The 15,059-nt window shown below is 41.0% G+C and overlaps 1 protein-coding gene across 1 annotated transcript in view; it reads right to left on the minus strand.

Annotated features, from left to right (window-relative positions):
- Window positions 1-3,464: 3,464 nt before the first annotated feature.
- pdcd4b (programmed cell death 4b) overlaps window positions 3,465-15,059 on the minus strand; it is a 57,413-nt gene continuing 45,818 nt past the window's right edge. The window contains exons 9-11 of the mRNA XM_048550888.2: window positions 10,365-10,475; window positions 7,211-7,350; window positions 3,465-4,136 (exon numbers count right to left, since the gene is read on the minus strand). Coding sequence (XP_048406845.1) covers window positions 4,088-4,136; window positions 7,211-7,350; window positions 10,365-10,475 — 300 coding nt within the window. The 3' untranslated portion in view covers window positions 3,465-4,087. The remainder of the gene's footprint in view (window positions 4,137-7,210; window positions 7,351-10,364; window positions 10,476-15,059) is intronic.

Here is a 15,059-nt window from a genome sequence, read left to right on the forward strand (position 1 = left end):
GGAACAAAAAATATTTTAACACCATGAGGTGACGGCCTGATATTGGCAATCTCAAATGAAGAGCCTGTACAGCTGTAAACAAAGGGACTGGGAAATGTGGCCATCCCTTGATAGATTAAAACCTTTACCAAGTTTCTCAATTATTCTCAACATATCAATTTTCTTGCCAATTACACATCTCCTTCCTGAACCAAATCATAATGTCTGGTTTGATGGCAGGTTTCAGGGGCTGTCCTTAGAACAGAAGGATTTTGGCCCTGAACTTCAGAAGGTATATGGAGTACTTGGTGTGCATACAGACTAGGGAAGTAACTAGTTTGTGGTGAGTTGAATCCCAGGCAGCTCAGAAATAGAGATGTTACACTGTCCTGGGCCTAGTAACACAAATCATACAGCTAATAAACATTAACAGTGAGCAATGATCTGTGACTATAATGTTGGGAAAGAAACCACACAACTTCCCCAGTATTTTACAGATTTCTTTTCATCTATTATTCCTTTACACTAGGTCAGCTCTCCTTTGAGGATGTTCCTACTATGGTGCTCTGCAAACCAAAGCTGCTGCCACTTAAATCAGTGACGTTGGAGAAGATGGAGAAAATGCAGAGGGAAGCACAGGAGGCCATTCGCCAACAGGAAGTGGCGCAAAAAGAACAGAAATAAGAAATTTTCCCAGTCTCACTGTATTAGTTATAGCCATAAAACGTGTGTGCATTTTGAGTTGCTGTGATATAGTTGGTGGTAGCACACCAGTTTTGTGAACTTCAAGGTGACATTTTGTAATGCTTACTTTGACTTTAAAAATACCACTGAACCCAAAGTTTAATCCAAAATGGTAAGTTGTGTCAAACAGGTCATTCATACAAATTTTAAAGAAAACAGCCCATGCAAGCTCAGAAACTACTTAGTAATTTGCTCACCTATGTATGCAGAATGGGTTCTGTGAACAGACTGCTGGGCCCCTGCACAAAGCTTTAGTGATACAGTCAATGTAATATGGAGGTGGGGGGCGGGGAGGGAGAGTGCGGGGAAAGAAGAAGCACAGGTGGATATGCACACAAGCTCTGTTGCTCAAATCCCACCTGATTTGATTGATCGTATATTCAAAGCAATCATACTGGGTAAATCTAACATTCACACACAGGAAGAATAATCTGTTCTTCTATGGTTATTCAGGCAGCATTACAATGCAAGTATTATGGTATTTGCTTGAGGCAATATCGAATAGTCGTGTTGAAAATTTTAGGTCAAAAATCACAACACCAGATTATAGTCCAACAGGTTTATTTGAAAACACAAGTTTTTGGAATGTTGCTCCTTTTTCAATAATAACAATTAGAAAAGGGCAAGGATTCATAGAATTGTACTATGCAGAAAAGGCCCTTCAGACCACTGGGTCTGCATCAACACCTGACCTCCAACCTAATTTCCTCTGCCAACACTTGGCCCATAACCGTAAATGTTGATGTGCCAAGTGCACATCCAAATACTTTTTAATATATGTGTAAGGCAACTCACCTCTACTATCCCCCAGGCAGTGTATTCTGGACTGTCATCACCCTCTAGGTTTAAAAAAAAGCTTTTCCTCATATCTCCCCACCCCCAACTTCCTGCCTTTCATCTTGAACCTGTGTCCCTTCCTGATTGATGCAGTTGCTCCTTATCCTGTCTGTGCCCCTCAATCTTGTACACTTTACTCAGATTACCCCTCAGTCTTCTCTGCTCCAAGAAAAACAATCTCAGCCTAGCCAATATTTCCACATAACTTAAAATTTTCCAGCCCAGCTAATATCCTGGTGCATCGCCTCGCCCCTTACTTCATTGTGCTCATTTACAAACATGGTCATCTCAAAAAACTTCACATTTGTGAGGCATGACCTCCTTCTGATGAAGCCATGCTAACTACCCTGATCAAGCCTTGCCTCTCCATGCGGAGATAGATGATCTTCTTCAGAATTTTCACCAACAGTTTCCCTACTACTGATGTGAGATTCAACGGGCTTTAGTTTTCAGGCTTATCTCTATAAACCATCTTAAATATTCAAACCATACTAGCTGTTCTCCAGTCATCTGGCATCTTACCCCCCACGACCAGAAAGTAATTAAAAATTTGGGTCAGTGCCCCTGCGATCTCTTTCCTTGCCTCCCACAGCCACCTGGTACACGATTCATCCAGACCTGGAGATTTGCCCACTTTTAAGTTTGCCAACACTTCAGAAGTGTTATTATTGACTAGTCTTGCTAGTAAAATTCTTAATAGTCAACAGTAACAAACACAACAACCAGTTCTGAATCATACCTTCAGATTTTGATCAACATTTTTCATTTATATCTCAAAACAAACTGACACAGGATTTGGTACAATGCTGGTCACCATCCTACAGCCTGGCTATGCAATTTCCCCCCCATTCCAACCATCCTTTACAGAAACCAATGACAATTAAATACATCATACACCATGTTTTCCTCTAAGTATCAATTTCAAATGAGGACACTTAATTCACTGAGAAATCTCAAGTATCTTTCCTGATTAAAGAATTCCAGTGTCTCTAACCTCTCTTCTTGGCTAAGATGTCTTCAACAATGTAACCATGATGTGGAGATGCCGGTGTTGGATTGGGGTGGACAAGGTTAAGAATCACAACACCAGGTTATACTCCTCTCTGATGAAGGGTTTAGGCCCGAAACGTCAGCCTTTGTGCTCCTGAGATACTGCTTGGCCTGCTGTGTTTGTCCAGCTCCACACTTTGTTAACCAGGTTATAGTCCAACAGGTTTTATTTGAAAACGCAAGCTTTCAAAGCTCAGCTCCTTTCTCAGGTGTAGAGAGAGAGGTAGAGGATATAAGAAAATTTATAAGCAGAAAGGTAACAATCCTAGAACTGGCTGCCCACTCATCCCAAGAATTCGTGTTGAATCTTTGATCGGTTAGGAAGGAGACTCCTGATTAAAACACAAAATCCAGCATCCTGGTTTTAAGGTTATTACCTCCCTGCTTATAAATTATGTCCTATAGCCTCTCTCTCACACTACACCTGAAGGAGCTCAGCTATGAAAGCTTGCGCCTTCAAATAAATCTGTTGGGATTATAACCTGGTGTTGTGATTTTTGACCTTCAGTGCGTGGTTAACCAGGCCAGTTTGCTCAGCTGGATGGATGGTTTGAAAAGCATGACCAACAGTGAGAGTTCAGGTCCCACACAAGCCAAGATCACAATGAAGGATGTGTTTCTCAACTTCTTTCCTCACCCAAAATGTGGTGACCCTCCAGTTAAACGACCACAGGTTATCTCTCTCAGACAGCAACCATGGGTTGGTAGGACTGTGGTAACTTGGCCTTTCACTAAGGTATTAGTTTTGGATCAAGGTATATGAAGTGCACACATTTTTCTGATCTGGTACTTATATCTTTAATTAGAAGAATTCACAAAATTATGCTGGTGGGATGCAAAGAAAAATCTAAACCTTTAAAAACCAACTTTTATTTTGATTTTCATTTTCTGCAAGGAAGAAAAGTACATCCATTGTCATATTCCATCTTAAATCAATTCAATGCCAGAAGTTATTTGTACCATAAAACAACTGGACAGTTTATACATTCTACTGGCAATTGTACACAGATAAAAAAGGTACAATCCAGCTTTTTATTTTGAACTGTCTGAAGCATTGCATTTTTAGCATTAGCAGCCAAGAGAGAGAGAGTCATTACACACAGCACGTGTGATCCATTCAGAGATTTCGGCATTTAAGCCAGGCCTTTTGAAGACCACAGTATTCAGAAATGCTTGGCAGTGAATTTTCTAAAGACTATGGAATGATCAGATTACACAGATCCTTAAGTAGCTTACTTTCATGGACCACAAATGTGATACTGCTGTTAATTCTTCATTTCCCCCGCCCTGGTTAAAAAAAAACACACAATCTATACCCCACATAGTTAAGTGCTTTTTGGTTCTATTTTCATAGCAAATGCACTTGAAAATATTTAATGAGGTTTAACCCATGCCCCAGGCTCACGTGTAATGCACAGAAACAAAAAGAAAAATCAAAAAAATTGCAGAAACTTGCGCTCGATCACCTTTAACATTCTCATTTGAAGCGTCCACCATCTCCTTCGCTCACAAAGCGTTTGCGTCCCCTTAAAGTTGAAGTCAAAAAGTTAAACAAAATAAATTAATACAAGGTAACTAATTAAAAATTACTACTTGCATTAAGTAAATCAATAGTAGTTGTGTATTCTACATTGTACCAACTTCTGCCACTGTTAGAATTCTCTCTGTAGCAACAAGCTCCAATTACTCTAGCTTGCTCAAACTGGTTAATGTTGCATTGTGTTCAACTCATGTACAAACCTGGGGAAATGAAGCTAAACTGTACAACTGAACATTTTTTCATAGTTCCTTTAAATACAAGCAACTTTATGCAATCAATTCTTGAGACATGAACCTCATGGGCCAGTTATCTATGAACCAATCCCATTTGTCAAGAACAGTGATGAGCATTCTTCCTGAACTGCAGCACTCCCAGAAAATGGTTACTTCCAGGATACTGACCCAGTCTCATTAAAGGAACTTTATTTGTCCAAATTAGGATGACACCTGTGTATTTGAAGTTTGAGAAGATTTGTGGATGAAGTTGTAAACATGCCCGACAAGCTGGTGGGTTTGGCTGCAAATGTTTCATCGCCCTGCTAGGTAGCATCGTCAGTGCACCTCTGGTGAAGTGTTGGTGTTCTGTCGGGGATCCAATACACCCCACTTCTACAGACTCCCCAAGGTACACAAACTAGGGATCCCCCTTAGACCCACTGTCTCACTAACAGGCACACCAACATATAGACTTGCCAGAGAGCTACAGCAGAAACGGAAACACTTAGTTGACAACACTACCCACTCCATCCACTCATCCCAAGAATTCCTCAACATCAAGGACTTTAGGATAGATGAGGACAAGATGATGATATCCTTCGAAGTAACGTCACTATTTACACCCACAAACACCAACCTAGCCAAAGAGACAATTGCCACACTGCTGGATGAATCAAGTTGGCAGAAACCCCAGGACACCACCAATGAAACTACTAGATCTGTGTCTCACAACCCGCTTCATGTTCAACGACAGCATATACAAACAAATCAGCAGAATACCAATGGGATCCCCAATATCAGGACTGATTGCAGAAGCAGTAATGCAAAGGTTAGAATGGACAATGCTCCCCACTATACAACCCAAACTTGCCATCCAAGATGTAGATGATACTTTCGTAATTATCAAAAGCGCAAAACTAGAAGAAACCCACCAACACAAACAACATCCTTACTGGGATGAAATTCACAAAAGAAGAGAACAATAACCGACTACCCTTCCTGGACTTATGAACCCAAAAACAACAGGGAACTCCAGAATAGTGTATAGAGAAAAACCACACAACGGACCAGATACTCAATTACACTAGCAACCACCCCAACACCCACAAACAGAGCTGCATCAGGACACTACTTAAATGACCCATAACACATTGCAGCAACCCGACATCACACAAAGCAGAACGGGAGCACTTATACAGAGTCTTTAAAAAGGAATGGACTCCAGAAAAGCACAATCAGCTGTTGCCTTCGAAACAGACCACAACAGGAAGACACAACATGACCAGGCTCACTAATCACCCTACTGTACATCAGGGACATATCAGAGATGACCAAAAGACTACTCAGACCCCTGGGTACCAGGGTGGCCCACAAACCAACAACAACCCTACGACAGCTGCTGACAATGGTAAAGGACCCCATACTCAAAACCAGCAAAACCAGTGTAACATACAAAACAACATGTAAGGATTGTGAGAAACATTAGATAGGCTAAACCTGAAGAAAACTGACAATACGGATACATGAACACCAACAAACCACCAAGAAACACGACCAATTCTCACTTGTCCCGCGTTGTCCTTGTGTAGTGAGACATGAATTTGACTGGGAGAATACATTAATAATTGTACCAACCAAACAGAGACACGCCACGGAATTCCTCGAAGCGTGGTATTCTAGCCAGAACTCCATCAACAAACGCTTTGAAATAGACCTGGTGTACAAACTATTGAGAAACAGAACCGGAAGTGGTAACAAACATCCCAAAAAACTGGCATATAAATAACAAGTGGGACAGACAACCAACGCTTCACTGGAGGCACACTGACTATGTTACCTAGCAGGGAGACAAAACATTTGCAAACAAACCCACTGGCTCGGCAAACACGCCTACAACCAAGGATCACACACGTCCTAAAGGGAAGAGTGCACTCCCACGCACTTCCTGTTCTGAAGATGGTAGATGCCACTGACTTGGCACGTGCTGATCAGGAGGATTCTCAGTTGTGTGGAGGAACAGAGGGATCTTGGGGTCCACGTCCATAGATCCCTCAAAGTTGCTACCCAAGCTGATAGGGTTGTAAAGAAGGCATATGGTGTGTTGGGTTTCATTGGCAAGGGAATTGAGTTTAAGAGCTGTGAGGTTTTGCTGCAGCTCTATAAAACTCTGGTTAGACCACACTTGGAATGTGCGTTCAGTTCTGGTCACCTCATAATAGGAAAGATGTCGAAGCTTTAGAGAGGGTGCACGGGAGATTTACCAGGATGCTGCGTGGACTCGAGGGCAGGTGTAACAAGGATGAGGGAGCTAGGGCTTTTATCATTCGATCAAAGAAGGATGACAGGTGACTTGATCGAGCTTTCCAAGAAGATGAGAAACGTAGATAGAGTGGATAGTCAAAAATGGCTTCAAGGATCCAAATCAAAATTTTACTGTGTTAAAAGCTCAGAGAGTGGAAATACCCTTTCAAAACAATCCTACAGTTAATTGCATCGGTTGTACCTATATCATTCAGCTCATTTCATACACTGACATAACTGGCATAAATAATTCTTGATAACGAAATGCGAGGTTGGATGAACACAGCAGGCCCAGCAGCATCCCAGGAGCACAAAAGCTGACGTTTCGGGCCTAGACCCTTCATCAGAGACTCTGATGAAGGGTCTAGGCCCGAAACGTCAGCTTTTGTGCTCGTGGGATGCTGCTGGGCCTACTGTGTTCACCCAGCCTCGCATTTCGTTATCTTGGATTCTCCAGCATCTGCAGTTCCCATTATCACTAAATAATTCTTGATTTGTGTTTAAAACAGCAAACCAGCTTGAATGACTGAGCAATGTTCCTCACCTGGAGGGACAAAGATCTCTCAGCTCTTTCACTATGATTCCCATTTGATGGCACTGTTCTACAAACTGTTCCATCGCTGTGTAAGCCTGTGGCACATCTAAATGAATATCAGGAATTTCCTTGTACACTCTCTCAAAACCCTGCAACAAAAAAAGAGAAATTTATTACTTCATTTTTATCTTTGGAAGACAAGTGTCAATTTTGCTAGGTCCTATACTGATTTTTTTTGAAAAATGTTTATTTTTCCAAACAGGTTTGGCCACTTCAGCGTGGAAAGCAGGGGATGCTTGATATATTGTAGAAAACAATCAGTTGATAATCCAAAAAACACAAAAATAGCTGATAATGTGATCAGTCATTTTCACTTCTCTTCACCAACAAGTCCTCTTTCTTTATTCACTCTGCTTCCCCACTCTCCCAAAGCATATTCAAACAGTAAAATTAACAAAGGTTAAAGACAAAGACATCATGGAGTGTGTCCACTACTAGATAGCTTTAAGTATACCTTCATGGAAGGACACAGCATTTTACTGGAGGTGCTTAGGGCAGCATAGTGGCTCAGTTGGTAGCACTGCTGTCTCACAGCACCAGGGTTCAATCCTAGCCTCAGGCGACTGCGTGTGCAGTTTGCATATTCTTCCCATGCCCGTGTGGGTTTCTTCTAGGTGCTCCACCTTCCTCTCAGTCCAAAGGTTAGGTGGACTGGCCATGCTAAATTGCCCAAAGTGTGCAGGGAGGTGTGGGTTAGGTGGATTAGCTATGAGAAATGCTGTGTTCAGGAACGTTTGGTGTGGGGGGGGGCGCGGGGGGGGGGGGGGGGTGGTGAAGAGGGGGTCCTGGGTACAATACTCTTCAAAAGGTCAGTGTGGACTTGGTATGCCGAATGGCCTGCTTCCACACTGTAGGGATTCTACGATTAAGAAATGTCAGACATTAATTGAAACTCCAGCACTGCACAGCATAGATCGGTACAGACACACACACACACAGACACACAGAGACACACACACACAGACACACACACACAGACACAGACACACAGACACAGACACACAGACACAGACACACACACACAGACACACACACACAGACACAGAGACACAGACACACACACAGGGTTGGTTTCTCTCACGTAGTCTTAGTTAATCTATTTAGTTTCAAAATGACATTTTGGTAAGGGCCCTATGACAGCATTAATACAAACATCAATTAAGAGCAGGAACAGGCCATTCAGCTTTCTCTGCCATTCAACAAGATCAGGGCTACTCTGATTAATCCACATTACCAACTACCCTAAATAACCTTTCACTCCTGTGCCTACCAAGAGTCTCCATAACCGTGACTGAAAAATATTCAAAGACTGTGTCCATTGCCTTCGGAAGAACAAAATTTAAAAAGACTTATAACCCTGGAAAAGGTTTGCTTGTTATCTCTGTCTTCAATGAGTAACCCATTATTCAGAAAGAGAGATGCCTATTTCTTGATTTATAAGTAGTAGCATCCTTTCCATATCCACCCTGTTAATATGCCACGGGATCTTAACGTTTCAATCATAACTCTCAAAACATTAGGATGAAGGTACTGCACATACAGCTGAGGGATGCAATAGTTTATCATGCCAGGAATTGAACATAAAAGATGTTAAGCTTCAGTAATACAGGACATTTGAGAGACCACATTTCAAATACTCTGTGCAGTTTTGGTATCTTCAGGCAGAAATAAATGCATTTTAAATAGTTTGCTGCATTGATACCTGGTACAGATGGATTGTCTTACATGAAATAATAGGACAGACCCAGCTGGTTTCCACTGAAGTTTACAGGAGTAAAGGTGACTTGAATGAAATGCAAGATCCCGAATGGTCTTGACAAGGAGGACATAGAAAGGATGTTTCCTCTTGTTGGTCAGCCCAGAATCAGGGGCACTGTTTCAAAATTAGGACAGAGATGAGAAATATTTTCCTCAGAGCATTGCGTAGCTATACAACACTGCCACAGAGCTGGCAGAGATGTGTGATTTAATATTAAGTCAGAGGGGGATACACTCTGGTTAGGCAGGGGAAATTCAGTACTAAACCGGGGGTGGGCGGGAATGCAGAATTCAAAACATAAACTGATCAGCCATGATCTTATTGAATGGTGGAGCAGGTTCTATCCCATGTGCATGTTCTAAACCCAGTGGATACAACCCTAATCTGTCCAACTTTTTCTCATAAGACAATCCCCCCCCATTGCAGTTATTAATCTAGTAAATCTTTTCTAAATAGCGTCCAACACATTTAAACCCTCTCAAAGGCTACACAGGGATGTAAGTTATGTGGGTGGATTAAAACGTGGGAAATGTGAAATTGTCCATTTTAATAGGAAAAATTTTAAAAAATCAAAGTATGAAAGATTGTGGAGCTCGGAGATCAGTATTCCAGATGTGGTTTCAAAATCCCATACAACTAAAACACAACTTCCTTACTTCTGTATTCAATTCCTCTCTCAATAAACCGTAACATTCTATTAGCTTTCCCAATTACATGACGGACCTAAATACAAACCTTTTGCAATTCATGCACTATGACACCAGATTTCTCTACATGTCAGAGCTCCACAATCTTTCATACTTTGATTGTTTTTTATTCTTCCTATTAAAATGGACAATTTCACATTTCCCACATTTTAGTCCACTCACATAACTTACATCCCTGTGTAGCCTTCTTATATTCTCATTACTTACTTTCCTATCCTTTTGTCATAAGCAAATTTAGCAATCATACCCTCTGTCCCTTCATTCTAAAAGGTATTCATCAAAATTGTAAAATGTTGGAGGTCACAGCATTAATCCCTATGGCACACCACTGATTACATCTTGCTAACCAGAGTAACTCATTTAAGCATACAATGTTAAACTACAATCCTAAATATTAGCGACCATGCAATAGAGAAGCATAATACCTTATCTTCTTTTAAAAAAGGACTCACTATAATCGACAAGTCTTCAAAAGCTTGTGATACAAATAAAAATAATAAACTGTATTGAAATACAAAACAGCCAATCCTCTCAAGGAGGCAGTGATGGGTGCAACTGTAATGCTTTAGAAATTATAAAATATCTACAAGTACTTTAAACACATGATGCACTGTTGTCCAGTAGATGGCATACTTACTCTGTTCATTTGGTCCACTGTAATGACAGATGATTCCCACAAGGATTTAAGTAGCTTCAGTATCATTTTAAAGGTAGTTTCTCCAGTTGATTCCAGAACCATCACTATAGCCTAAAAATTTTGAATGCAATAGTCATAACAACTTAAGTACTTAAACTTAACTGTATTAGTCTTAGAAATACTTCTAAACAATCTTTAAAATGAAGTTACTATAATGGAACACTGGATAACCTGTAAGTTAACTACTAGTTCAAAAACTTATTTCTCATGGTCAGAGGTTTTCTAGCAGCATCCATGTCACAGTGGACCACTTATAACAGTTACACTTCATTTGACAGGAAAACAAAAGACTTTCATTTCCATGGCGCCTTTCGTGATCAACAGATTTAAAAGCACTTTATGACAATTGAACTACTTCTAAAGCGTAGCCACTTTTGAAATGTAGGAAGTACCACAGCAAACTCCCATAAACAGCACTATGACAGAAGGCCAGACAATCTGTTTCTTAGTGTTGAGCAAGACAGAAATGTTGATGACACTTGGGAATAACTCCAATAATCTTTGTTTGTTCATTCTCAGAACATGGACGTCACTGGCTAGTCCACCATTTATTACCATCCTTTAGTGCCCTGGAGAAGGTGCTGGTAAGCTGTCTTCTTTACTTTTATTGTAGCCCATTATAGGCATACATTGGTCCACTTGTTATGAAAGGCTTGTTCAGCTCTTCACATTGGTTCCCTTTTTGTTTCAAGTCTATATCAGATTAGTGTGCTGACTGGAAAACTTCTGGGCAAAGCTGACCAAACTGAATTACTTTCCAAGAGACATACAACAAAATGGTACCAAACTATGAAGCAGGGAGCTTGCTTAATCAATTCACTCATTACACTCCTCTCTGCTTTTGCTCTTCCCTACAAGTGAAAATACTGTTTACTCTATCAAAATCCTTCATAAATGAGTCATCCTTCTCTTTTTAAAGATAGAATCAGGCTCATCATGCTTTACTGGCAGGAAGGTACATAGTATAATCCACGTTAAATAATTCTCGCTCCTATTCAGTACCTCCAGCTTTAAAAAGCAAGGCAATCATAACTGCACACAGTACTCGAAGCAAGGAGTATTAAAGGTTCACGACAAGTGTAGCATTACTTTTATTTTAAATTTCATCCCTCAAAAAATAAAAACTAGCATTTTTGTTGTGGCTTTATTGGACTATGTCACGACTTAGTGACTTGCATAACTGTACCCGCAATGCCTTTGCTCCATTACCCCGCAAGCAATATCTTTTCATAACCAACTTTACCTCCTCATTTTCCTTGCTGAACTATAATCCCCAACACTGCTCTACATTCAAAAACATGTGACACATGCCTACTGTGCCAGTTGATTGACTTGTTGCAGTCCTCAGTGTTAATTGTCCTACCCATCGTCTGCAAGTTTGTGAACAAAAATCCAGTGTCTAAATTATTAAGACAAATATGAACAATATCCGGTCTCACACTGATCCCTGCTGCCACTCTAGATCAGTAGCCCCTGCCTTACTCTCACCTTCCTGTTCTGCAATCAACTCGATATCTTTCTCCAGTACCAGCCTGTTGCAACCTTATTTACTATGCTAATGTGATATTGTCGAGAGTCTTTTTAAAATCCAAATGTCCGATGCAACAACCTTCACCCTCAAATACATTGACTTCTACAATAATTCAATGATTGACCAAATGAAACTTTCACTTCTGAAATCCATGTTGATTATTCATTATATTTTTGCTTTCTAGATGTTTTGTTTTTAATACAGATATCACTTTTCTCCTCTGCATGATATTAAAATAACTAGTCCAGATATTTTATTAATCAATCTGTTCAGAGATGTTTTTACACACCTCTGGAGCAGGTGGGACTTGAACCTGGGCTTCTAGGTCCACAGCTGGGAACACTAGCATTGCACTACAAGAGCTCTCAAATATTGTGCATGGCTGGTCTCAAACCACCAACCTTTTGGTTAAAGAACAAAGAACAAAGAAAATTACAGCACAGGAACAGGCCCTTCGGCCACCCAAGCCTGTGCTGATCAAGATCCTGTCTAACCTGTCATCTATTTTCTAACGGTCTGTGTCCATTTGCTCCCTGCCCATCCATGTACCTGACCAGATACATCTTAAAAGACGCTAACGTGTCTGCGTCTACCACCTCCGCTGGCAACATGTTCCAGGCATCCACCATCCTCTGTGTAAAGAACTTTCCATGCATATCTCCCACAAACGTTCCTCCTCTCACTTTGAACTCTTGACCCCTAGTAATTGAGGCCCCCACTCTGGGAAAAAGCTTCTTGCTATCCACCTGGTCGATACCCCTCATGATTTTGTAGACCTCAATCAGGTCCCCCCCTCAATCTCTGTCTTTCTAATGAAAATAATCCTAATCTACTCAACTTTTCTTCATAGCTAGCACCCTCCATACCAGGGAAGATCCTGGTGAACCTCCTCTGCAGCCTGTCCAAAGCATCCAAATCCTTTTGGTAATGTGGTGACCAGAACTGTACGCAGTACTCCAAATGTGGTTGAACCAAAGTCTTATAGAACTGTAACATGACCTGCCAACTCTTGTACTCAGCACCCCGTCCGATGAAGGAAAGCATGCCGTATGCCTTCTTGACCACTCTATTGACCTGTGTTGCCACCTTCAGGGAACAATGGACCTGAACACCTAGATTTCTCTGTACATCAACAGTCAAACATACTGACCAACTGCACCACAAGATGATTAGGCTATAATTTCCTGGGCATATTATATCTACATTTACAAAGGGAGACAGATCAAATGTTGCCAGTCCTCAGATACTATACCCCTTTCTCAAAAAATAAACGGCACCTCTGCTGTATCTTCTTAGATCAGGTGTTTTATCCAAAGTTTAATTAATTGGACTAATTTCTTTTTATTTTCAAGTTTAGCAGTGACTAGTCCATTTCTAATCTTGTATCCCAAAGTTATGTACACCTGATCAGTCTACCTGAGAAGTACTGAAACAAAACAATTCTAATACTTCTGCCATTTTAGTCTTGTTGTTTGAGACTTATCTTAACTGTTCCTTACTGGCCCTAATCACATCAGATGTGTTTATTTAAAATATGCCTGTGGAATATTCTATCATTTCATTTCATATTCCTTGATGCTTATTTGCATAAATCATCTTCTTTGATCCTTCTCTTAAGATTTGTATTCTCTCCAGATATGCAGTTTGTTGTTCACAAACTTTGTGTCTGTCATTTATTCCCGTTAAGTTATCCCTGTCCATATCTTTATTCATTTTCTTCCACGTTTCTATTTCACTACCACAAGCAACAGCTGGGGTCAAAACATTTTATGATGTTAGAGGAGTTGAATATAACACTTGGTAAAAGGGTTCAAAGACCTGGGGGAAAAAGACCCAAACAGGCTTTTGCATTGGATGATCAGCCATGATCACAACGAATGGCAGAGCAGTCTATACACCAGATATATCGACAACCCGGAAGAAGGCAGGATGGTTTGTCAATTGGCTGATGTGGGGAAGATTTACAACAGTGTAGGCACTGCTTCCAGAAGGTGGTTTGTAGAGGGGCTATTGTCAAGTGACAGTAACAGAATGTAAAAGGGGTGAGGGAGTTGCACTACTTGTTAAGGAGGTATCACAAGTGTACTGCATCTTTTGGCTGAGATCAAGTGTGTGTTATACCAAGTGTACCGCTTGGTGGCGCTCTTACGTGCTGAAGCTTAGTCTCAGTGACGGTGAAGTCTGGGATTGTTTTCAGCAGTCTCAGTGTGGAGGCAACACCACAGAAAAAGCATCACAACTGTACTGCAAAAAGACACCTTGGATGGCTCACACTGCGAGACAACATGGGTACAGCTCAGGAACAGGAAGGATGCAAACAATATTTGGGTTTTACTAAAGGCCTGCCAACAGGAGATAGAAGAACAGATATGTAAACAGATTTTGGCAAGATGTAAAAGTTGGGTTGTTGTCATGGGTGATTTTAACTTCCCAATATATTGACTGGGACTCATTTAGTGCTTGGGGTGCAGATGGGGCAGAGTTTGTAAGGAGCATCCAGGAGGGCTTCTTGAAACAGTACGTAGATAGGAAAGAGGCCATATTGGACCTAGAGTTGGGGAATGAGTTTGGCTAGGTAGTCAATGTCTCAGTAGGGGAGCAGCTCGGGAAGAGTGATCACAATTCAGTAAACTTTCAGGTACCAATGGATAAAGATAAGTATAGTTGTCAGGTGAAGGTGTTAAATTGGGGAAAGGTTAATTACAACAATATTAGGCAGGAACTGAAGAATGTAGACTGGATGCAGATGTTTGAGGGCAAATCAACATCTGGTATGTGGGAGGCTTTCAAGTGTAAGGTGCTGGAAACTCAGGACTGGCACATTTCTGTAAGGGTGAAGGATAAATATGGCAAGATCAGGGAACTTGGACAACAAGTTAGACTGTGAGCCTAGTCAAAAAGAAGGAGGAAGGCTAGGAGGCTGGGAACACATGAAGGGTGGAATACAAGGCAAGTTGAAAGAAATTTAAGGAGTCAGGACGGCTAAAAGGGGTAATGAAAAGTCATTGGCCAAGAGCGTTAAAGGAAAATCCCAAGGCTTTTTATAAAGAACAAGAAGGTAGCCAAGCAGAGGGTTGGCCCACTCAAGGACAGGGAACAGAATT

The sequence above is a fragment of the Stegostoma tigrinum genome, chromosome 20 (genome assembly GCF_030684315.1).
Source record: "Stegostoma tigrinum isolate sSteTig4 chromosome 20, sSteTig4.hap1, whole genome shotgun sequence".
Classification (NCBI taxonomy): domain Eukaryota; kingdom Metazoa; phylum Chordata; class Chondrichthyes; order Orectolobiformes; family Stegostomatidae; genus Stegostoma; species Stegostoma tigrinum.